At 39.6% G+C, this 24,409-nt stretch overlaps 1 protein-coding gene across 21 annotated transcripts in view; it reads right to left on the bottom strand.

Moving 5' to 3' along the window:
- The window catches only part of PDE4DIP (myomegalin), a 245,740-nt gene that overhangs the window by 49,243 nt on the left and 172,088 nt on the right, over nt 1–24,409 (bottom strand). For all 21 annotated transcript variants that reach the window (XM_057500614.1, XM_057500618.1, XM_057500610.1 and 18 more), the window contains 6 exons: nt 23,108–23,224; nt 22,703–22,840; nt 21,780–21,892; nt 20,528–20,655; nt 5,559–5,647; nt 490–722 (listed from right to left, as the gene is read on the bottom strand). In XM_057500614.1, coding sequence (XP_057356597.1) covers nt 490–722; nt 5,559–5,647; nt 20,528–20,655; nt 21,780–21,892; nt 22,703–22,840; nt 23,108–23,224 — 818 coding nt within the window. The remainder of the gene's footprint in view (nt 1–489; nt 723–5,558; nt 5,648–20,527; nt 20,656–21,779; nt 21,893–22,702; nt 22,841–23,107; nt 23,225–24,409) is intronic.

Below are 24,409 nucleotides of genomic sequence, written 5' to 3'. Positions count from 1 at the left end.
GTTAATAAAACATCATAAATTATTAAAATTGCTGCTCCATAATTTAAGGATTTACGATGCTGAGAGAGAGCTGAGTGGAGATGGAGGGGTCCCTGTAGAAATCCTCTTCCACCATGGACTATCCTGGATTTGCATACAGCAGTGAAGCAACATAGGTAGCAGGAGAGGCCTTATATGTTCCAATCAATTCAGAAGAGCAATACCAGTCAGCCAACTAGGAGATTTCCACTCCTGTCATATGCATAGCTAATAACACTGAATTAGAACCAGATTTATTTGACTAAGTTGAATGGTAATTATTGACAATCACTATTATCCTACATTATTAACTTTTCTCTAAAGGATTTGTAGACCCATGAATGCCTGAAGCCTGGGATATGGACCAAGAAGCCCATGGCAGCACTAATGCCGTGGCTGCAGCCAAGTGAGTCCCTTGGCTAAGGTGGTCTCTCAGTCGGCAGGCTCGCCCGCCCTGAGGGGAGGTCCTACCTGATGTGGGCCACGGAGGAGAATCCTGCTTCCTCAATCTGAGCCTTTAGCTCCTTCAGTTCCCCCTCAGCCTTCCTCTTCTCCTCTAGGTGCTGGTGGACCTCAGCCCTCAGGCGGAGCATTTCCTCCTGAAGAGCCCTGCTACTGTCCCCTTCTGTCAGGGCAGGAGGCGCAAGAGATAGGTTCTGGGGCTCCACAGCTGCCAGGCTTTTCTCCAAAGCCACCTTGATGAGCTGAAAGAAAATCACGGTTTAAAGAAGTTAGGTCATTAAAGAGGAAGGTTGGATCACAAAGGCAGCCTTTCTTGGCAACAAAAAAGACAGAACTAAAGTGAGCTCCCCCTAAGGACCTTCGCAGCCATACCAGCCCCAGAGACTGGTTTGGGAGGGGAGGACAGCAAGTGAGCAGGTAGAACTGCAGCCATGAGCAAGTGAGTGAGACAAAACCACAGGCGCATAGTAAATGAGAAACAAATTCCAACAAATAAGGGTTAAACAGGGCTGAGAGCATGGATGGTCTGATTCTTCTGTTTCTGAGGGGACAGTTCCCAGTGAGTCCTCACAAATAGGAAGCTTCATCAGCTCCACAACACTTGAGTCCCTGACTGCAAAGATCACGGTTTGAAACACCAACACTCAAAGCCAAAGGCTGTCCTGTAACTCAGACCCCAAAAAGGATGACTAAGAGGGTGGTCAGGAGTCAGTCCCGGAATCAGCGTGTGGGCAGAGATACAGGTTAGAGGAGGAAGCTCAAGGTCACTGCAGCAGGAGACTCGCACCTTACAGCTGCTAAGTTAGAGTGAGGCCGCCTGCCCAGCAGGCAAATCCACTTCACAGGTATCGGCCCCTGTGCTGACTGTGGCCAACCCAACTCTCCCTACAAATCTAAGCATGTGAGAAGAAACAAGGCACAAACAATTTCTCAAGACCCTTCTTTTCTTTCTATTTGAGGATACTCTTGAAGTTTCTCCTCAATGTTTCAGCTGAAGCAGCTTGTATATTTTTTCCTCAAATGTGAATTTTTTAACATTAATACTTTCTTATTGTTCATCTTGGACTGCTCTCCAGTTTTTCCCACACCTTTAAAAGTATATAAACCAAAAGCTGAGTATGATAATCTACTCAGCATATGACAAAGTATTTTTGTACAAGGATTTCTTGCCTGTCTGTCCAGAATTAATCTGAATACATCCCAATGTCATGCTAGCTTCTTTTTGCTCTCAGGCAGCCCTTTGAGATTTTACTTAACTTCAGGCCAATTTTGATGTCTCAGTTTCTCACCTCTCTCCCACAGCTATTTCTGGGTTGGGTTGTTTTCTTTTATCTCTATACATAACTTGACTTGCACTTGTCACTTGTAAATTCTTTCTGGCTGGGCAGAATTGTTTCCCAATTATCAAAATCACCAAAATATTTTATGTGCTTCTCCATAAATCATGGAGAGGTCCCTTGATCAGAGATGATTTGTAGAATAAAGTATATGCCTTATACCTTCATTCAGGTCACAAATATATTGGACATAACACTGCCCAGAGCAGCTTAAATGGATCAATGACTGATAGAGCTGCTTGGCCTGGCACAAAGCCATTGGCCTTTGCTTTTGACCTTGTAACAGAGCAGGGTAAAATCTAGGTTGTGAGTATGCGGTGGGGTTGACTCACGGCATGTATGTGCAGTGGCATTTAGTAGCATAGCAGTTGAGGTTTCCAAGAAGAAAGGGGCAGGGACACAGTTGCTCATGTCCTAGGCATTCCTGGGGTTGTGTGCCTGACATGCGGGAGGCTCCTGGGAACAACTGTCCCAGTGGCTCTGCTGCCAGCCTTCATTACACTGGTGGCTGCCATCTCCACATGTGCCTCCAAGCATTTGGGACAAAATGAAGGAAGAGGGACTGGATTAAACCACTTTTGAAAGTTTATGACCTCACCCCTCATTTAGCTGTGACATTATCTTTCTATATACACTCTTTCCAACTAATTAAAATATTGTCATAAGATTTGAATATGGACACATTTATACTTTCCTAAACCTTTAGAGTGCACTCCTTAAAAATAACATCTAACTTTAATGATACCTATTTTTAAAATGACTTCTAGTTGTGTTATCTTCTTCTATCAATTTAAATATACCTAGTTTGTTTAAAAAGAAAAATTAAGACTCATGTTAATACAAGAAGAGATTTTAAGGTCCATTTGGTCTAATTTCCCACTTTAAAATGAGAAAACAAAGATCTGTTTTTTTCCCGTTTTTTGGGGGTCCCAGTTTTTTCCATGTTAGAGAGGCTTACTTTGGACAACTTGTCTGTAAAATTCAAATGTAAATGCATTAAAAGTGTCTCAGGATCTAGCCTTTTTATTAGTTTTTCTTTATCATCTATGGGAAATTAGTATTTCTATTTTTCCCCAAATATAAACCCAGAGCTTCCAGTATGTGTGGTGGTAATAAGAAAACTTCAGGCTTATTGTTAATTATATCTCTTGTAGGCTTTTTTGCCCCTCACATTTCCTAATTTTTCTGTTCTAGTGCTCCCATGGTAAAATTCAGCTGTTTTGTGTGCTGGGTTTCCATTCACCCCATAGAGGTCTATGTGCAGAGTGGATCTCTTGTTTGAATAGAGTTGATTTATTTTTACCCTATGGCACCATACCTCTCACAATGTTAGTCAGTTCCTATACAGAATTAATGGCATTAAAAATGGCCTTTTCTCAAGTTCATCACATGTCTACTTTTTTCTCCTTTGCATTTGAATCTTGATTCTTAATTAACTTTTCTCCATTGCAAAAAGCTCAAATGAAGGCAAGCATGATTTATTTGTCTCTTTCACAAATTTGTTACAGATCCTACATTTGTCTGAGAGTGAAGCTGTGTGGGGGACACCTGAGGAGAACCACCATGATGGCCGGACCTGAGGTTTCCTGAGGGGAGTGAGGCCAAATCAAGGACAAAGCCACCTGCTTTGACCCAAAGGTGGTTCTTGTCTTGGGAGGAACCAGAAGTTGGATGAGTTTGTTAGGAGAAGTGTTTGTGTGCTTAGGGTAGAAAGGTAGACTGGTGTTGAGAATAAAGTCTACTTTCCAAGGACATAACAAGGAGGAACTCAGAGACTAATCTCAAGGGACTATTTCCCTGGAAACCGGCAAACACATTTTTGAGAATCTGGACACAAAACAGTCACAACAAAGCAAGCTTTATTTAATTGGTAGCAAGAGATTAACACCCTCAAATTCTAGAAAAGTTGAAGTAACTTTATAGTGCTTTCACACACCAAGGTTACTCCTACCAAACACTGAAGACTGACTTTCAAGGAAAGGTGATGGAAAGGAAAATGATCACTCAAGAAATAGTCTTCATCCAGCAGGTATATACTTTGTGTATCATGAGTCAAGCCCTGATCCAAAGATTCATTAACTAATAATTTATTAAGTATCTCCTATGCCAAGCAATAGGGCAGACATTGCAAGGGAAATAAAAATGTTTCAATGTAAAAGTTTATTCCAGGGTTGAACTAACTTTCTCAAAATGTGGTCTGGTTGTTTTCTCCACACTAGGCTATAGGAAAGAAAGTTGAGGAAGAAATGACTTTACAGACCAGTTTTCCTACTGAGAATTTGAGCAAAGGACTTGCACTTTCAGGGATGGTTTAGACTGTGTCAATCAGAATCTGGCTCTCTTCATATCTGTGTGTCCTGTTCATTTATTCTGAAGATAATCCTGTCCCACAGTAGCACTAACCAGCAGTGACTGGCCAACATCCCTGTATAGCTAAGAGTGAACCCCCTTTCTGTCACCCATGATCCTCAAAGAAATCAGGAAGTGAGAGGCAGAGGGACCTGTCTAGAGGGGCGATAGCATACATACATCATTAGTTACAAGCATCAGTTAGGAGGACTCAGAAGGTGTTCAAGCAAAAAGAGAAGTGAAGCTCATGCAGGAACTCAAGGGAGAAGTAAGGGTCAGGTGTGGCTAGAGCAACAAAAAGGGGATCTTGATAGAAGGTAAAGACACTGTGTTGAGAATGTGCGGTATTCCAAACAACCACTCATGTCCTCAAGAGCCAAAGACTGCTGAATCCCGTGAGACTTCAGCAGTCTCTTTTGGGTGTATTAGATGTCTCCTCCTTTTCTGAAGCAGGAATATAGAGATAGACCCAGAAAGCCTCATTTCCCCTACAGTTTTCGTAATAGCTCCAAGGAAGCCAGCACTAGAAAGCCTAGCTGCTTTTGGAGAAGGACAGATCCCAACGATCCACTTTCTCCTCAACAAACCAGAGAGTCACAGGCCTGGTCCACCTAGATGTGACTGCCAAGTGTCACTGGGCAAGGTGGAGACAGACAGGAGTTCCAATGAGTGCTATGGAATCACTCTCATTGACTTAATCTCTGAGGTCCACGACATTCAACTCTGGAGCTTGAAAACATGCTGGTTATACCTTTACTGATGGTTGGTGGGAGGAGTGTTTCAGCTTTAGGTACCAAGTTCTCAGATTTGACAGGGACTTGCTCTTGATGTGTCATCTGTTGGTTACTGACATGTCACACCTGAGTGATGTGTCAGATTGCCAACAAAGTTCTCTTTTGTATAATGAGATTTTTCCAAGACAGATCCCTGCTTTGAAAGCATTCCCATCTTCTTGGATTTTCTCAGAGAGCATTCTCCCGAAGCAGGTCCTAGGCCTGCCACCTCCCCAAGCAGCCCTTCGATGACTCCCTGTCTTCTGTGATGTGTTTCAGTTAGAAAAGCCCAAGAGGGGAAGTGTCCATGTAAAATTCTTCTGAAGCTACAGCTATAGACGGTACACAGGAACAAAGGTGGGTAGGAGGGGTAGCAGGGCAGGTATAAGAGACAGAAGAAGTAAAAACAAAGGGTGGATTGGAGAGAGAATGGAGCAAGGACAACGGTTGGCAAGGTGGCTGGGAAGCTCAGGGAGGGCAGGAAGAAGGCTGGGAAGTGGCTTATATAAAAACACAGGTTCTCCCTCCTAAGTCCACAGGCTGACCTCCCCTTGTCCACCAGACCCCACAGGACCGTGAGCCTTCCACCCTGGGACCTCCGAACCTGACTTGGACTCACTTGCTGGTGGCTACTGTGTGCGGCCTCCTCCTCGATGCTGTCCGTGAACTCAGTGCTTGCATCTTCGGTGTCATCTCCTACAGCCGCACCTGGGAGTAAGTCCAGAAAAGAAGGTGACTCCCTCCACAGATGGCTTCCAGACAGCAGCCAAAATTACACTTGTGCCTTCCACCTCTCATTTCTTTCTTTCCCGTGTGTGGCCCCCTGGCCAGCAGGGTTGACAGGGAAGGCAGAACCAATGTGCCAAATCTATAGAAAAGCCTTCATACTGTATTGCTGATACTTCCTTACTAACATTCAAGCTTAGGCCTCAAAACATATGTCGGCTTTGACTGCAAAGACCTGCATCTAAGGAGCCAGCTGTCAGATACAGTGGTTACCTCTCCCACCTAATTTCAGAAAGTCTGAATTATTCCCGTCCCTGCCACTTGCTATATCATAATTTCCTCTTCTGTAATGTGGACCTAACACGACTAAGCTTTTCCCCATCACTGAGAGCTGACAGCGCCCCTGATTTCCTAGGGACTAGGGCAGCCCTGCTCCTCTCACATTTACCCATTGCTGGGATCAGTTGTGCACGGGGTGACTATCTCTGAGAACACCCCACTAGGGGCCCTGTGTCCTACAGAAGCTCAGGTCTAGTCGAGGCACAAGGACTGAATGGTTCAGGAGTTTTCTAATTCCTTCCTCTAACCTCCCCTCCTCCCTGTCTTTCTCAAACTCTTGTTCCATGCCAACATCCTTTTCCTGAAGGGTTTCTTGCACTGCTTTAGCCAAATGAGATGTAATCCATTTATTCCTTAAAGATGGATACAGTCACGCTAGGGCATATCACCTATGCCCTGCACTATGGGACAAGTAGCTGATATTCACGCTCTGAACAAAGATCTAGGGCAGTGCTGACCAGCAGAACTTTCTGAAATTCTATGCTCATGCTGCCCAATACAGCAGACACTAGTTACATGAAGCCACTAAAGCACTTGATATGTGGCTAGCATGACTGAGGAACTTAATTTTTAATTTAATTTAAATTTAAATCCAAGTAGCCACAGATGGCTACTGGCTACCTAATGGGCAGCACAAACCTAGGGCATTTCTTCCTCTCCACATCTATTAGAACAAAAGACCACCCATCCAATTTTAGATTAGGACCTGTGGCCCACATTACTGATTTATTCTGAAAGTGTAGGAACTTATAGTGGTTAATTCATTTGCATACCAAAGAGATCTACCTTGACACTCCCTGGGGTCCTACAGAACCTTCCCAAGTTAGAGAACCTGGAGATCTAGCTCTGACCCTGTCCTCAGAAAGCACCCAGTTACTCCTCCCTTTCTGACCACTGGGTCATCTGGCCTCAGGGAGTAGGTAGCTTGCACAAGCTTACTCAGCTAGTCCTGACAGGAGCTGTGCCAAGAAGTCAGTATCTGGACTTCGAGACACAGACACTCACTGTTCCTTCTGGTGACAAATCAGACCTGTGTTTGTTCCTCCAAAACCAAAGAACCTCCTCCTGAGCTCAGACATCGTGAGTGAAAGGCTCTCTCTGAATGAGCCTTCACTGCCCTCTGCAGGTAAGGTCAACAGGGGCAGTTCACACCTACATTCCATCTCTTGGCATCTGCAAATTCATGACAGAGTATTTGCAATGACCCAGGACAATCTCATGAAAGTACTAAAAGGTCGCCAAACATGTTGCCCTAGCAGCTTTAATCTTATGATTCATTCCATGTTGTGTTAATTTTGGCCAAGTTCCTGTACGCTGTTCAATAAAGCTCTACCCACAAAAAAGAACCTCTACCACTCAGCATCTCTAGGCATCCGTGGCAAACAGTGTACCGATAGGGATTTCCAGTACTTACTTTCAAACCAGCCCCAGAACCATCTCATTCACAATAGTGGTAGTGTGGAGGTCAATGAACACACTCCCCAAGCTTTGTCTACTTTGTTAACTCACTGGACTTACGGTGTCCATTCCCTTGAGGACAACCATATTGTATTATGCCTTCTTTGGAAAACCTTTCCCTGTACAACAGTAGAGATCACAATCTTTTTTTCTTCCTGCAAAGAAAATGAATTGTCCCATCCAGTGACAGATTAAGAAAACATACTTTTTACATTGTTTCCCTTCTGAGCTTTGGGCCAGAGAATGATCCTGTGGGTGAAGAAAACTCATCTCTCTGAGGTCAGGATACTTATCCCCACACCATTCTTGGTGGGTTGTGTGGCCCTGCTGGGCCTACACTTCAAGATGATTCCTGTGCTAGGTTCCATGAATAAGGTAAGGCTAAGTGGGGATTAGAAAGGGTGCCTGCCACTGGTCTCGAAGGCTTATATATGACATATTCTGCCCTCCACTTACCTTTTTCAGCCTTTCTGATGCCACGTCAGTATTTTTAGATAACACTCTCTTAAATTGACTCAGGGGCAGGATACCATGGTTCTGACCTGATCAGGAGTTAAATGAGGACAAAGCAAGAATGCCCATTTCATCCCAACACTCTGCTACAAAGGGGCTTGTTTGCTTTCCTAATGTTTTTAGCTAGCTTACAGTATGCTGAACTTCTTTAAGGCAGCTTCAAGGCATGCTCAGCCTCCCACCAATGGGTTTTTTCTTTTTTTTCAATCTGAAGTAATTTTTTATTGGAATAAATTTGATATACAATATTATATTGGTTTCAGATGTACAACATAGTGATTCAATAATTATACACATTACTAGAGGCTATCCACCATTAAATGTAGTTCTAGAATGTAGAAGGCTTTTTTGTGTGTATTTGAGAGGTGGAATAAAGTTGAAAAAATTTTATAGAAAATACTGGTATGAGTAAGTTATCCCACACATACTCCTGGATGTAAGTTTCCATTAGACATCCCTCCTTTTACTGTTTGTTTTTTAATGACAGCAAAATAATTCATCTTCTGTGGTGGAAATACCACTTTTTAAGTTTTTACAAATAACAGAACACTATCTTCAGAGTGAACCTGGAATATTTACATTCCTAATACTTCACAGCATTACATACATACGGATGAACCCACTGCTTATTTTTGATAAATATTAAATAAATGGCTGCTACCTTTAGATTCTTTGAAACCTAAAAATCTATTCATTCCAATTTAACTTGACTCTCCAGGTTTTATCTCCATGGTTAAGTTTTATGTGTTGGACTGGAAATTTTATTGAAAACTTTTATTTGAGGCTTCAGTGGCCATTCTCAAGTTACGGTTCTAGCAAATTTCTACACTCTGAAACATAATTATAGAGGTGGTATCAAAACCTCCTATTTAAGATTTAGAAAATTATTTTCTACCGGCTGACTATATAATGAAGTACACAGAAATAGCCCTCTAAAATACTATGAAATCCTGGGCAAAAAAGTGTTATGCAAAAGTATTCTTTTAATCACTGAAACAAAATTCCACCCTTTGTAAAGTTTTTCAAACTGTAGATGGTGTACTTTTTAAGAACCTGGACTCTGGCACCAGACTGTCCAGTTAGCTTCCATCATTAGTTATGGGACTTGAGGCAAGTCACACTTTTCTACAACTGTTTCCTCATTTACTAATTAGGGTTAATAGTGACATCCATTCCACATAGTTGTAGTGAATCCTAGAGGACTTGCTGTTTCCAAGTGCTTAGAACAGTGTTTGGCATACAGTGGGTACTCAATAAATACTGGCCTTAAACAATACTATAGTTTTATTATTATTGTGGGTTGACTGAAGTGGTCCACAGGTTGAAAAATTGTGGGTTGAAAAAGGTGGCCCATAAAACCTAAATATGATCAGAAGAGGTAAATTTTATGTCCTTGAGTCTATCTGCATTTCTTCACTTCTGAGTATGTTTCCCCCAAGAGGAGATTTGAAATAATACTTTTTCTTCTCCGCTTCATAGGACAGTTGAAAGAACATAGAGTTGTCAGTAAAGCAGGATGAACTCTTTTGAATAGGTGCTTTACAAACAGGATTCATCTTCCTTTAAGTATAACTACCTTAAAACTCCATTCATGTGTGAACAGGCCTTAGAGGTAAAGACATCAAGTGTTATTTTAACTCTTCAGTAATGAGCCCTAATTGGCCTGCAACAAGACCATTTTCCCCAAATTTTACTCTAGTCATTACTCTTTCCCCTTTAAGCCATTTATATACAAGTAACAGAAAAGACATGATATTTTCCCATACAGTGCTCAGAACATTTCAGTAGCCATATTTGACTAATTTTGAGGGGTATTCAAAGAACTAAAACTTAATAGCACGGCAGAGTCGACGGCACCACGCGCCCTGATGTTCTTTCCCTTGGTGCTGGGCTCCTGTGCCAGCTACTCTAGGCCCATCTCACCTTCACTCCCAAGACACTGCCACGTGCTCATCATGAGAACTCGCACCTGTTCCCATCATGAACCAACATTTGATGACTTAAATATCACGATGCTACATGAGGGAATCACAGGAAGGCCTCCTGTCCAACTCTGCAATTTCATCTACATCCATTCTCTTTTGAGCTGTAAGAAAAATTCAAGATTTCACATAGTCCTATGTAAGCTTCTACCGAGAAATAAAATTCTTTGGACAAATTCTGACCTTTGTTGGAACAGAAGTAGCTAGGAAAGAAAAACGCTGTCTGCAGTCAAGCCCCTTTATGGTGTTATCTGTCTTTAAGCTGCAACGTCTCTTAAGTAGCCTTCCAGCTTGTATTTTATTCAAAAACAACTGTTTCCAGTGACCGAACATTCTGTAAAGTTAAGAAATTCTTCCTGCTCAGGATCTTTTTTTTTCCTTAAAGAGCACAAGATACAGGCCTTCTGGGAACATTCACAGGGATGGCACTGCCCACCATAACAACTGGCTCCTCAAATCTCCATCCTGCTTTCTCCAACCCTTCCTCAGCAAGGAGAGCAAGAAAGGGCTTTTAAGGTAAAGTAGTCTGTTTCACATTTCTGGGAGAAGCATAACACTTATTTAGTTTCATTTCCTTGGAAGGAAAATTGGAGTTTGTTCCTCTCCCTTCCTTTTGTTAAATAAAAGCATTCACTCATTCCACAGCCTTGCTTTGACTTGGAATTTTAGTATAATGATCAATAGACTGATTCTCCTATAAGGAAAAGAAAAATATATGAGCTTTTTCTAGTCCTTTCTCATAAATCTTTTAATAATGAAACCAAATAGTTACTGTTTGGCCTTTGATACTTTTATTGGATCAGTAACAGTATTTTTGTGTCTCAACTAAAGTAGATGAAATTGTAACACTTATATATTAAAAAGTACTCTCCATTTGAGCACAAATGTGAATACAGTTAACAGAGCACAGTGCCATGAAGAAATGAACTTCCAGAGGAAAATATGCAGCTTATTTTGGCAGGGAAACAGTCCTGGAAATAAGATAATGCCAAGTTACTATGTCACTTAACACGTTACTTACTTCACTTTATGAATCACTTCAGTTTTTCTCAATAGCCCTACAATAAAAAATCTAAGTGATAAAAATAAAGCTGTTTTTACTATCAAACCTCATGGTGATAGTTCATGGAAACAGACAGAAAACATACTTACATACACACATGCCCCTGAAGTTCACAGACTGAGAGGTCAGTATTTTAGAGCAATGATTTTGATAACTGCAGAAGGAAGTATCTCATACTCATGATATATACTAAAAGCAAACCTACATGCATTTGCTAGACAATTATGAGTTCTTTAAGGGAACAAGGAAGTTGATTTGGTCCATGTATTTAACACTCCTACTTTTCATATTATTTTAGCTCAAACATTTTCTGATGTCATTGACTCATGTGGTTAAATAGAAAGAAGTTGAGGACTTCTTACCTTCCATCAATATTCAGGCTACTTAGAAGCAACACGCTTGTCTTCTAATCATAATAAAATGGTTTAACAAAGTTATCACTCTAAATGTCTAGTGAGAAGGTGTCTTAAATCCATATTCCAAAATGTGTTAAGACTCAGAAACTATTACCCCACAGAGATCAGTCTGATGTATTGTGTCATTGACTCATTTCTTCTGTTTTTTATTATTGGGTTGCCTGGGAGCTCTATATTTCTAGCTATTTTTTTCTACAGTACAAATGGCTCTACACTACCAAAGGGAGAAGAAAAGCTAAGCTTTAACCCTAAAAGAAATGAGAGAAAATATTCTGTATTCTATATGCTTGCACATCACAGGATGTTAGTATCTGAAAAAGAAAGCTAATTTCATTTACTCTACCTCTAGAGCAATCTCTACAAGATGGAAAATGAACTTGAAGGGTGTAGGTTACTAATATTTCTTCCTAACTTCTGAAGAAGTTTGTCGTATTTCCCTGCAGGACACTGGCTGCAGACCTGTAGAATTGACTGAGGCCCTGGTTAAAGAGAAACTTGAGTTTTTCAGGGATATCAAATGAAAAGATTCTGTGACTTTTTCATACAAAAAGACCATGAAACCAGAAAACAATGACTTTATGATTAACAACAGGCATTACAGTTTTCTAATACTAGGTCAAGGAAAGCAAAGGTATTAAAGTATTATTCCCTCTAAGGTTTATAGTCCAAAAGGAAGTGACTTTAGGCAGGTCAGTCAACCTTTATTCTTCAAAGAACAATTTTTGGTTTAGTCTGATCTGCTCCTCCTTTCCCTAATTGGAGGAGTCTAGATCCACCTAGAAGACATGGACAGAACTGAAACCAATTTTCTTGAACTGTTTTGAAGCCATGAACCAGATACTGAACTAGGAGCATAAGTACACATAAAAGTATACATAATACACATAGAAGATCTATGTATATCTGCTGCAGGTCACTTCTGTATAAACTCTAAGTAGAATATACCAAAGAACCTTCTAAGGAATTTTCTTGTGGCTAGGATCTTATATCCTATATAGATCAAAATTTTCTTGAGATTTAGTAATCTCTTATGTATATAATGACAATGACAAATCTTTTAAAACTATAAATAAGGAAGTAGACATACTGAAACCATTGCTGCTGTCCACAACAGAAGAGAAGTGGGTGTGGGGCAGGGGGAGAGGATAAGAGTATATTTCACAAACTACAAAGTTGACAATATTAAAATAGCCTAATCACGCCATTTCAAAAACTTATAACTTGACTAGACAATTAAAAATAGACCACCAGGAAAATGCTGATTTACTAGGCACTAACAACTACCAGACTTCAATAATACAGTTTAAACCTGCAACAGGAAAGAGTTTAGAGGAAGTATCTGTCAGAAGGGCTTCAACTTCATTCTTCAAATAAAACTTCCTGGAGGTCCTTTTCAACTCTGCAGTTCCAAAAACTGTAGACTTCATCTACCCTGAACTTCTTACAACCTTTACTTTGCTCATTTGCTATTATTCAAAAAGGAAATGTGAGAAAAACCAAATCTATCGACATAGATCCTTCTCAGTTTAAGTTTTATGCTTCCAATTAAGCATGGCCTGAGTGAGAATTTAATTCATTTTATTCAGGCACAAAGTTCTATAAGCACATGACAATTTTCTTAAAATTACTGTAATGTTGAAAGATGCCTGACAAGTAGAACGGCCCCGAAAGAGAAGGTGTGCTTCTGAAGACAGAACGAAGTCATGTTAGATCCTGCTAAATATGAATGATGTGGCCAAATCTCAGATCATCTCTCTGGGGGAATGTAAATTAGTTCAACCATTGTGGAAAGCAGACAAAATTGATCAGAACTGTGCTCTCAAATAAGATGCCAAATTATCCTACAAAATTGTTAGACCAGATCGGAGAAGAAATAAACAAAATTGAGAAGAATAAAACAATAGCAAAAATCAATGAAACCAAGAGCTGGTTCTTTGAGAAAATAAACAAAATAGATAAGCCTCTAGCCAAACTTATTAAGAGAAAAAGAGAATCAATACAAATCAACAGAATCAGAAATGAGAAAGGAAAAATCACGACAGACTCCACAGAAATACAAAGAATAATTAAAGACTACTATGAAAACCTATATGCCAACAAGCTAGAAGAAATGGACAACTTCCTAGAAAAATACAACCTTCCAAGACTGACCAAGAAACACAAAAGTTAAACAAACCAATTACGAGCAAAGAAATTGAAATGGTAATCAAAAAACTACCCAAGAACAAAACGCCCGGGCCAGATGGATTTACCTCGGAATTTTATCAGACACACAGAGAAGACATAATACCCATTCTCCTTAAAGTTTTCCAAAAAATAGAAGAGGAGAGAATACTCCCAAACTCATTCTATGAAGCCAACATCACCCTAATACCAAAACCAGGCAAAGACCCCATCAAAAAAGAAAATTACAGACCAATATCCGTGATGAATGTAGATGCAAAAATACTTAATAAAATATTAGCAAACCGAATTCAAAAGTATATCAAAAGGATCATACACCATGACCAAGTGGGATTCATCCCAGGGATGCAAGGATGGTACAACATTTGAAAATCCATCAACATCAACCACCACATCAACAAAAAGAAAGACAAAAACCACATGATCATCTCCATAGATGCTGAAAAAGCATATGACAAAATTCAACATCCTTCCATGATAAAAACTCTCAGCAAAATGGGAATAGAGGGCAAGTACCTAAACATAATAAAGGCCATATATCATAAACCCACAGCCAACATTATACTGAACAGCGAGAAGTTGAAAGCTTTTCCTCTGAGATCGGGAACTAGACAGGGATGCCCACTCTCCCCACTGCTATTTAACATAGTACTGGAGGTCCTAGCCATGGCAATCAGACAAAACAAAGAAATACAAGGAATCCAGACTGGTAAAGAAGAAGTTAAACTGTCACTATTTGCAGATGACATGATACTGTACATAAAAAACCCTAAAGACTCCACCCCAAAACTACTAGAACTGATTATCAGAATACAGCAAAGTTGCAGGATACAAAACTAACACACAGAAATCTGTAGCTTTCCTATACACTAACAATGAACCAATAGAAAGAGAAATCAGGAAAACAATTCCATTCACAATTGCATCAAAAAGAATAAAATACCTAGGAATAAATCTAACCAAAGAAGTGAAAGACTTATACTCTGAAAACTACAAGTCACTCTTAAGAGAAATTAAAGGGGACACTAACAAATGGAAACTCATCCCATGCTCATGGCTAGGAAGAATTAATATCATCAAAATGGCCATCCTGCCCAAAGCAATATACAGATTTGATGCAATCCCTATGAAACTACCAGCAACATTCTTCAATGAACTGGAACAAATAATTCAAAAATTCATATGGAACCACCAAAGACCCCGAATAGCCAAAGCAATCCTGAGAAAGAAGAATAAAGTGCAGGGGGGATCTCACTCCCCAACTTCAAGCTCTACTACAAAGCCATAGTAATCAAGACAATTTGGTACTGGCACAAGAACAGAGCCACAGACCAGTGGAACAGATTAGAGACTCCAGACATTAACCTAAACATATATGGTCAATTAATATTAGATAAAGGAGCCATGGACATACAATGGCAAAATGACAGTCTCTTCAACAGATGGTGCTGGCAAAACTGGACAGCTACATGTAGGAGAATGAAACTGGACCATTGTCTAACCCCATATACAAAAGTAAATTCAAAATGGATCAAAGACCTGAATGTAAGTCATGAAACCATTAAACTCTTGGAAGAAAACATAGGCAAAAACCTCTTAGACATAAACATGAGTGACCTCTTCTTGAACAGATCACCCCGGGCAAGGAAAACAACAGCAAAAATGAACAAGTGGGACTATATTAAGCTGAAAAGCTTCTGTACAGCAAAAGACATCATCAATAGATCAAAAAGGAACCCTACAGTATGGGAGAATATATTTGTAAATGATAGATCTGATAAAGGCTTGACGTCCAAAATATATAAAGAGCTCACATGCCTCAACAAACAAAAAACAAATAATCCAATTAAAAAATGGGAGAAGAACTGAACAGACAGTTCTCCAAAAAAGAAATACAGATAGCCAACAGACACATGAAAAGATGCTCCACATTGCTAATTATCAGAGAAATGCAAATTAAAACTACAATGAGGTATCACCTCACACCAGTAAGGATGGCTGCCATCCAAAAGACAGAGAACAACAAATGTTGGCGAGGCTGTGGAGAAAGGGGAACCCTCCTACACTGCTGGTGGGAATGTAAATTAGTTCAACCATTGTGGAAAGCAGTATGGAGGTACATCAAAATGCTCAAAACAGACTTACCATTTGACCCAGGAATTGCACTCCTAGGAATTTACCCTAAGAATGCAGCAATCAAGTTTGAGAAAGACAGATGCACCCCTATGTTTATCGCAGCACTATTTACAATAGCCAAGAATTGGAAGCAACCTAAATGTCCATCGATAGATGAATGGATAAAGAAGATGTGGTACATATACACAATGGAATACTACTCAGCCATAAGAAGAGGGCAAATCCTACCATTTGCAGCAACATGGATGGAGCTGGAGGGTATTATGCTCAGTGAAACAAGCCAAGCAGAGAAAGAGAAATACCAAATGATTTCACTCATCTGTGGCGTATAAGAACAAAGGAAAAACTGAAGGAACAAAACAGCAGCGGAATCACAGAACCCAAGAATGGACTAACAGGTACCAAAGGGAAAGGGACTGGGGAGGATGGGTGGGTAGGGAGGGATGGGGGGGAGAAAAAGGGGGGTATTAAGATTAGCATGCATCGGGGGGTGGGAGAAAGGGGAGGGCTGTACAACACAGAGAAGACAAGTAGTGATTCTACAACATTTTGTAATACTGATGGACAGTGACTGTAAAGTGGTTTATAGGGGGAACCTGGTATAGGGGAGAGCCTAGTAAACATAATATTCTTCATGTAAGTGTAGATAAATGATAACCAAAAAAAAAAAAGAAAAGGGGGATTACTCCCTGATAGGATAAAACTAACTGTAAATCAACGATTAATACATGCTTTAAATATCCTTAATTTTGATCACTTAAAGGGTGTCAGATGATCGGCTATGGAGGTACATTTTTCTGATAATACTCCTTTCTCTTAAAAAAAAAGCAGTTCCTATGTAGTGACCTCCAATGAGTTCTATACAATGGTATAAAGGGCATATAAAAGTGTGGGCAAAGGGTCTGTTGTGTTTATACAGAGGATCAAAGCCTAATTTGGCTACCCAGAAAATGAACCAAGATACGAGATGAAGAACTTCCAACATCAGCACTCTCTGGAAGAGTCATACCAGAAGATGATCATCAAAAAACCTCAACAAAGATGCAGGCGATGCTGCAGTTGTAGCTGCATTCATCCCACCAGTTCCTGGACTTGCCATTGGAATGAAGGAGATATCTAAGCTGGCCTGTGCATACAGTAAAACAACAAATTTGACGGGATCTATACTGTTGGAACTCAACCAAGAATTAGGAGAAGTGCAAGTTGTAGCGCTCCAAAATCTTACGACTACAGACTATCTACTGTTAAAAGAACATATGGGATGTGAACAGTCCCCAGGAATGGGTTGTTTTAATTTGTCTGACTTCTCTCAGACTGTTCAAGTTCAGTTGGACAATATCCACCATATCATAGATAAGTTTTCACAAATGCCTAGGGTGCCTAACTGGTTTTCTTGGTTTCACTGGAGATGGCTGGTAATTACAGGTATGCTTTGGTTATGTAACTATACTCCTATTATGTTAATGTGTGTGCGCAATTTAAGTAGTAGTTTAAAACCTATACATGCTGAAGTTACTGTACAAGAAGATATGTCAAAGAAATAATCAATCTTCCCATGTTTTCTTCCATCTGCTACTTCTATAGCTTTTCTTCTTCCTTTCTAATTACAACCCTTAAATAGAATTCATGCCTTATATCAAATTTACCGAGTATCATAATTCTTCCAAGTGGTAAAGATACCTCAAGACAAATGCTGGGCATAGAAGCTACAGGGCATAAATATGCAAAGAAGTAAAAAGCTAACCATTTCAAACAATAAGGCTTCTCTCTCACTTACCAACTTTACATTTCCCTGTATGGCCCCGGAAGATGACTGGTTAGCCAGAGACGGGTAAGATTCCTCAAGGGAGGAACAACCTAAGACAGGCACAGTCGCAGGGGGGTCACCAGTTGAGAAATTGGGGATCAACAGAGGTGAGGCTTAGAACCTCACCCCCCCGTTTTGAGAGAAATCTTCTACATCCGTGGATATTTTATTGCCCTTGTCTAGCTTGGATTAACACATAGTCTACAGGCACACACCTGATCATCTACATTTGCTCTCTTACAGCACTAAACTATGTTTTCTACCTTTATCTTGCATCTACCTACCACTTCAGCATTTTATTAAAAATAATAATAATAATAATAAGGGAGAAATGTGGGATTCACATATAAATCAAGTATAAAAATCAAACGAATATTCATATTTGACCTGATTGTTTATAGTTCATAATGCGTGATCAAAACTGAAAGTTTCTGTGATGACTGCCCTTGTACTGTTCACCATGTAAGAACTTATTCACTATGTAAGAACTTTTTCTCCATGTAAGAACTTGTTCGTTATGCTTCAGAAGATTGGAGACTGACGAGAATTAGGCTTGGGGTGGATTAATGATTGTGCATTGAGCATTGAGTCCCCTATACAGAATTTTATTGTTGTTAACAACCATTTGATCAATAAATATGAGAGATGCCCACTCAAAAAAAAAAAAATTGTTAGACCAGCAAGCTCTCTCCAGGTAACAGTTTTTGTAAGCCTCATTCCTGCTATCAAGACCAGAAAGTTAGTACCAGATATGTCACATATATAGTATTAAGGTCAAACTCTTCACCTACCTTTTGCCACTAAATCACCTAATTTTTCTAAAATGTTTCCCAAGGATCAATCACAAAGGCTAATAACATAGTACAAGTTAGTCTGTCTTCAGGACCAAAATCAAGACCAGAATTCACTTACTTTTTTCTCCAAATCTATTTCAATAATTTTTCAAGAAAGTTGGGTTTCTCATTATTCATTCAACTACCTTAATATTTCTAACTCTTCGCAACAGTTCAAGATACCAAGGGAAATTCCTCCCTTGTTGGAGGAGGATAGAAGCAGGAACGGTAATTAACATAAATTACTGTAATCACTATGAGCATTAGAACCCAAGAATCATCCAAGGTTGAGTCTTAACAGGAGACTTAGAAAACTTAATGGGTTATTAGCATAATTAAAGGAAGAGGTTTCCTAAATGCCTTGTAATTTATAATTATATAATGCCTTGTAAAATATGACAGACTAGTCTTTGATGGATGGTGGGCTGACATTTCTACAGCTCCATCACTCTCCCCCTTACTTCTAGAAAGTTACAAAAAACTTTATGCAGGGAAGGGTGTCTAAAGATTGGAAAACTAGGAAAAGTGAATGCTCACACTTCTTATCTCTTTCCTTAAATGACTCCTTTTCCCTCAAAGGCCACTACAACTGGAAAGCATTTCCATTAAAAGGAAGTCTCATGGCTATCAATCTTTTACAAAATACTTCATTAGAAAATTCCAGGGTGTTTCTCCAGGAACATTTTCTTGCCAGTTTACTTTAACTGATGGCTCTGTTAAAGGCATAGCTAAGGTTACAGAAACTTGGATGGAATTTAGAATGACACTGCAAGCCATGCCAACATAAGAATGTGAAAAAAATAAAAGCGGTCATGTAAAAAATGAAGGAAAACAGAAAAATCACCTTATTTTTGTGCTCCATCTAATGTAGAAAGGGTATTCAGTCACATTTACAGTGTTAGAAAGCCTCAATCCATGTTCACCAAGTTCCATGTTGAAACAAACTGAAATCTCAGCTTCTACTCTAGGAAATCTATCTAGGAAATCCAACAAAAGTAAGAAGCCTCATGATGTTGAACCCATAAAGCTCCAAAGTAATCTTGGTTACTTTTTATACTCTTGACATTTAAGATACCAGAAATGCAATTTCCGTGCCCCTTGCCTTACGCGTGCGCACAGGATATTTCTTTCTAAACCATTCAAACACTTCAAGGCCTCAAGCCTATTACTTATTTTAATATGGAGAAACATATAAGCATTCCTAGTTTTCTAATCTTTGGGACTCCACCTAGTGTCACTACCAAATGAAAAAATATAAGCAATCCTTTCTTCTGGTTATAATGGGTTATTTGGTAAAATACTGAATTTAAAGAGAGACATTATATTTGAAGTGATTTTTTACATAGAGAATTCTGAGTCTGGAAGACCTGGGAGCTTTCTTTAAGTCATGTTCTGACTAAACAGTATACCACTGGTCAAAACATTTTAATGGAATTTAATCTGTACCTAATTTCACATCATTCTAATATTCTGAAACAATATAAAAGATACTAACACTTCAATAGCCTTTGCCTCTGCTCTTTAGCTTGGCCCTCCCAATACTTACAGTTCACTATTCAAGGCTTTTGATTACCTTCTGATAAGGATTATATCACTTTTACAAAGTCATTCTTATAGGCTCTGAATCTCTCTCTTTCTCATCTTTTATTTGATTAAAATATTGCTCTCACTCAAAGAGCAGCTGATTGAATGGCAAAAATAAGACACACGCATGCATTTATGACATGATACGGAACATATGAAATGGACTGTGAAAGTGAGGGAGGAATAAACTTTATTGGCCCAGAGAAAGGATGAGGGGAAAAGAAGGGGGGCCATGGAAAAGAATGAATATGGGTGTGAAAACTAAAATGGAATGATTAAAAATGTGCAAATACATTTTGTAACCTACACCTTCAACTTAGAGATAGGTATATACAGTGAAATACAGGTAGACTACAGGGAGTTTCACTTTGTAGTTGATGCTATGTGCACCAGTTCTACCATCAGTAAGTCACCGTTTAATTCTGCCAAAGTCAGACAAAGCTCTCTGGTTAGTGCAAACAAGGTTTTCCATCCTGGGCTGCAGTCTGACCCGCCAGAGCTCAGCAGGCATGCTTGTGACGAACTCGCACACTTTCCAGTTCCCCACCTCCAATGGCGGCTAGGGTCTCCAGCCTGCTTAAGCGCTCCAGGCTTCTTCCAAGAACTTCTTCGAGGCGACTGCGTATCACCTGGGCCCCTTCCAGTTCCACCTGCAGAGTTCGGTCTCTCTCAGAGCTGATTAAACATGCCACATGGAAGGAAAATGGATTAGCCATCATCTGGATCAGTGGATTAGCTATAATGAGTCCACATATGCTTCCAAAGAACCATCAGTGCCACTCCGATCCAACAGACTTCCTAAAGTAATTCTTCTCTAGATAATAAATGAATGCAGTCTTTGCTGTGGCCTGCTCCTTTCTTTAAAGCTTGTCCCTTTTGCTAGATTCTGGGCCAGTCACACATAGAATTACAGTTTCTAAGACTTACCACACACTTCTACAGCCCATGAAAGAGAAATTTCATCTTTTGACTAAGAGACAAAATTTTTAACTTCTGAAAAATCAAAACCCAGGAAAACTAAACGCAAACTGAAGCAATACTGAAGCAGGTAGGACTGCCGCTGAATATGCCTGTTCTCTCATTTGTTAACCAAACTTGACAGTGGTCTGAAAAGGAATCCAGTTCACAGACTCTAAAGACCCAGAGATTCTTTAAAAGATAACACAGTCAAGTGGTCCTTCCCTTTGCCTTCATTTTCTTGAAGTAGAAAGAAAAAAAATTTTAACTCAACAATAAACTAGAAGAAACTGAATAAAAATAGAAGAATAAAAATTAGGAAAGAGAAAAAGGGGCTAAGAGAGAAGGCAAAATGAGAAAAAAAAAAAGGAATAACAAAATGAACCAGAAAGATGTAATACACATGACCAAAAACCAAGAAGTACAAGAAAATATGTTCATCATGATGGCTGTCAGTGATCCTGGAGTTTTCTTCGCCATCATGATATATTTTTTTAATGATATTTAATGAATATCAGCACCCTTTATAGCCTATTCTTATAAAAGAATAGCCTTAATAGGACACAGAGCAGAGAAAGGAAACAAACATACATTAAGTGCTTACTGTATATAAGGCATTATTATTGACATCTGACAGGTCTTCTCGTTTGATCTTTACAATACCTGTATGAAATAGGCACTGTTCGTGACTTAAGATTTAGACACTGAGACTCAGTGCAATCCACAAAACCAATGGCCAACTGGGTAGTCCCAGTAATTGTCTCTGCTTTTTCTCTCCACTTCGACATCAGAAGCATCTGCACTTAATGAGGAGTGAGAGCAAAAACAGTGGACTCTCATACCTCTCTGGATGAGCATGGAACTTCACCAGACTGCTATAGAGCTGTCTCTCTGCCTGTAAGGCCTCATTGAGCCGACTCCGTTCATCTACCAGTCCTTCCAGCATCAGCAGCAACTGAGGAAAGAACAGAGGCAATATGCAAATGGAGGTATGAGAATGAAGCCGTGGTTAATCCTAAGAGACCAAAGAATGTATTAGCAGGTACTATGACTAAACAAGATATCTTATTATTGATTTAAGCTTTCATTAGTGTTTTACAGTTTTCAAATCAATGTCACATTATCCTTGAAACTCTGTAAGGCACAATTCAAACATGGGAACAAGAAGATGAAAGAGGAGAGAGAAGCCAGAAGCACAGTAAAGAGGCTGAGAGAGGAGTGGAAGGGAACGGGGAGGGGCATAACATGACTTACTGGTATTCTTCATTCAGTCAATAAATATTTACTGAGCACCTTCTATGTGCCAGGCTCTGTTCTAAGAATAAGCTTACTGTCTAGTGGGGGGAAAAGACATTCCTCAGTTACAGACCAGTGTCATATGTGAGCTGTCATAAATGCTATAAAGATGAGCTATAATAGTGCATAACCAGCAGTGATGTGTTTAAGTGAACTAATAGAGTTAAAACTCAGACTGGAGTTGAGACGAGTAGTTAGTGAGAGAGATTATAATAGAAACAGGGAGTTGAGGCAAGTACATCTTTTTTAAAAGTGTGGCACTGGAAAAAGATCAGATACGAGGTAGTAGCTACAAATATTAGAAAGGAGCATCAGTGGCTGCATCTGACCAAGCCTGAGAGAACTTTAGAGCACAGATTCTCTTTGAAATTCCATCAATAGACTCACCTCTTCGTAAGGTAACTTAGATGGGCAGCTTTCCCATTGTTTATTTCATAGTAAAAATATGGTTTATATTCTGATAACTTACTTGTTGTCTTCGGTTTCCTGAAGTTTCTTGACCCTGTGATTCTACTGAAGCAACTTTTTCCCGAAGAAGTAAGACTTCTTGAGTCAGGCGTTCCATAGCTGGTATGTCTTCAGGATCAACCAGTTGCATTTGCAGATCCTAAAAGTCAGAAGACAAGTATAGCAACAGAAAGTACTATTCAGCAGAGGAGGAAAGGAGCACATACTCCTGAAATAGGCTGCTATACTTTCAAGTGGGATATTGATAAAACACATGAAGGTAGTGATATATTCTTTATGAAATCTTAGCAACTTTGATACAAGTTAAAGAGAACAGGTATTATCAGGAGGCTCAATGTTTGAAGATGCCCTGCAGATACTCTGAGCTGTAATAATTTCCGATGGTTTTTAAAAAACTTTCAGAGACCTTTATTAGTTCTTCTTTGATCTGTATGTTCCTGGTCAGGGACTCCATATCAGCAGCCTGCACCTGCAGCTCTTCTTCTTGTACAGCCATCATGGACTGCAGTGCAGAAAGTTCCATCTGTGGAGAGAAGAAATCCTAAAGTAGTAGGTAGAGAAAACAGTATCTGTCACATTTATATTTTAACACTGAGGCGTATGTTTTTCCATATCGTAACACTCTCAGCCAGCAGGGCAAGTTTAAACTAGAGCATGAATAGTGCTCTGCTGGACTGATCAATAACCCATGCAGTGTGGTAACAAAGGATGTTTTATGGGAAGATGTAACAGTCGTTTTAACGATGTCTGCCACTCTTTAGTTAGCACTCAAAAACACCCAATTTAATCAAAGGGTTTATTAAAAAGACATGTCACTCTTAGCAGATGCAAGAACAGATGTTTTTATTTCGGCTAGTAGATGAAAAAATGATAGAACGTCTCCATTTTGCAACCCTTGGTGAATTAATGGATATAGATATTGAGCCTCAATAGCTGCTAACGTCACAAGAGATCACCAAACATTACTTGCCTCCTGATGGAAAAATACCCAGCCTATGAAGAAGTCCACCCAAAGTCAGCACTGTATGCCCTAAACTTTCAAAGCTATTATCTTCCATCTCTCTGTGCTGGGAAATGACAGCCAAATACTTTAATGTGAAAAATTTTGCTAGTAAAAATGATGATAACCACAGCTGTTAACATTCACTAGGTGCTAACTATGTTCCAGGCCCTATAATACATGCTTTGCATATATTCAATCCTTTTAACCTAGTGACCTGGCTCCTACTTCTCCAACTTCAGGACCTACCATTTTACTCCTCACTCATGATTCCCTAGGCACACTCGACTTGTTCTGTTTCAGGAATACCAGACTTTTCAACTTACAGCCTTTGCATACACTATTCCCTCTGCCTGAAATATCTTCCCCAGGGTTGTCTCCTCCTTATCCCCATTCCCAGCTTATATGTCATCTGCTCAGAGAAGCCTTCTTTAGAAACTCTACCCAATGGTCCCCATCTGAGTTACTTTCTATTATTTCCCTCCCACCACATAGTATAATCTGTAATAACATTATTTATTCTCTCTGTATTCCCCCAGTAGAAATTAATTACATAGAGTCAGGGATCTTGTTGATCTTGTTCACTACCACATCCCCAGCACTATCTCTGGCCCAGAGAATGTACCCAAATAGCTGATGAATGAATCAATGAATGAGTGAATCCTTGCATCAGCTCTCTAGGAAAGCTACTCTTCTACTCTTCAATTT

This window comes from Manis pentadactyla, chromosome 4 (genome assembly GCF_030020395.1).
Source record: "Manis pentadactyla isolate mManPen7 chromosome 4, mManPen7.hap1, whole genome shotgun sequence".
NCBI lineage: Eukaryota > Metazoa > Chordata > Mammalia > Pholidota > Manidae > Manis > Manis pentadactyla.
This window is presented reverse-complemented; position numbering and strand designations above follow the sequence as displayed.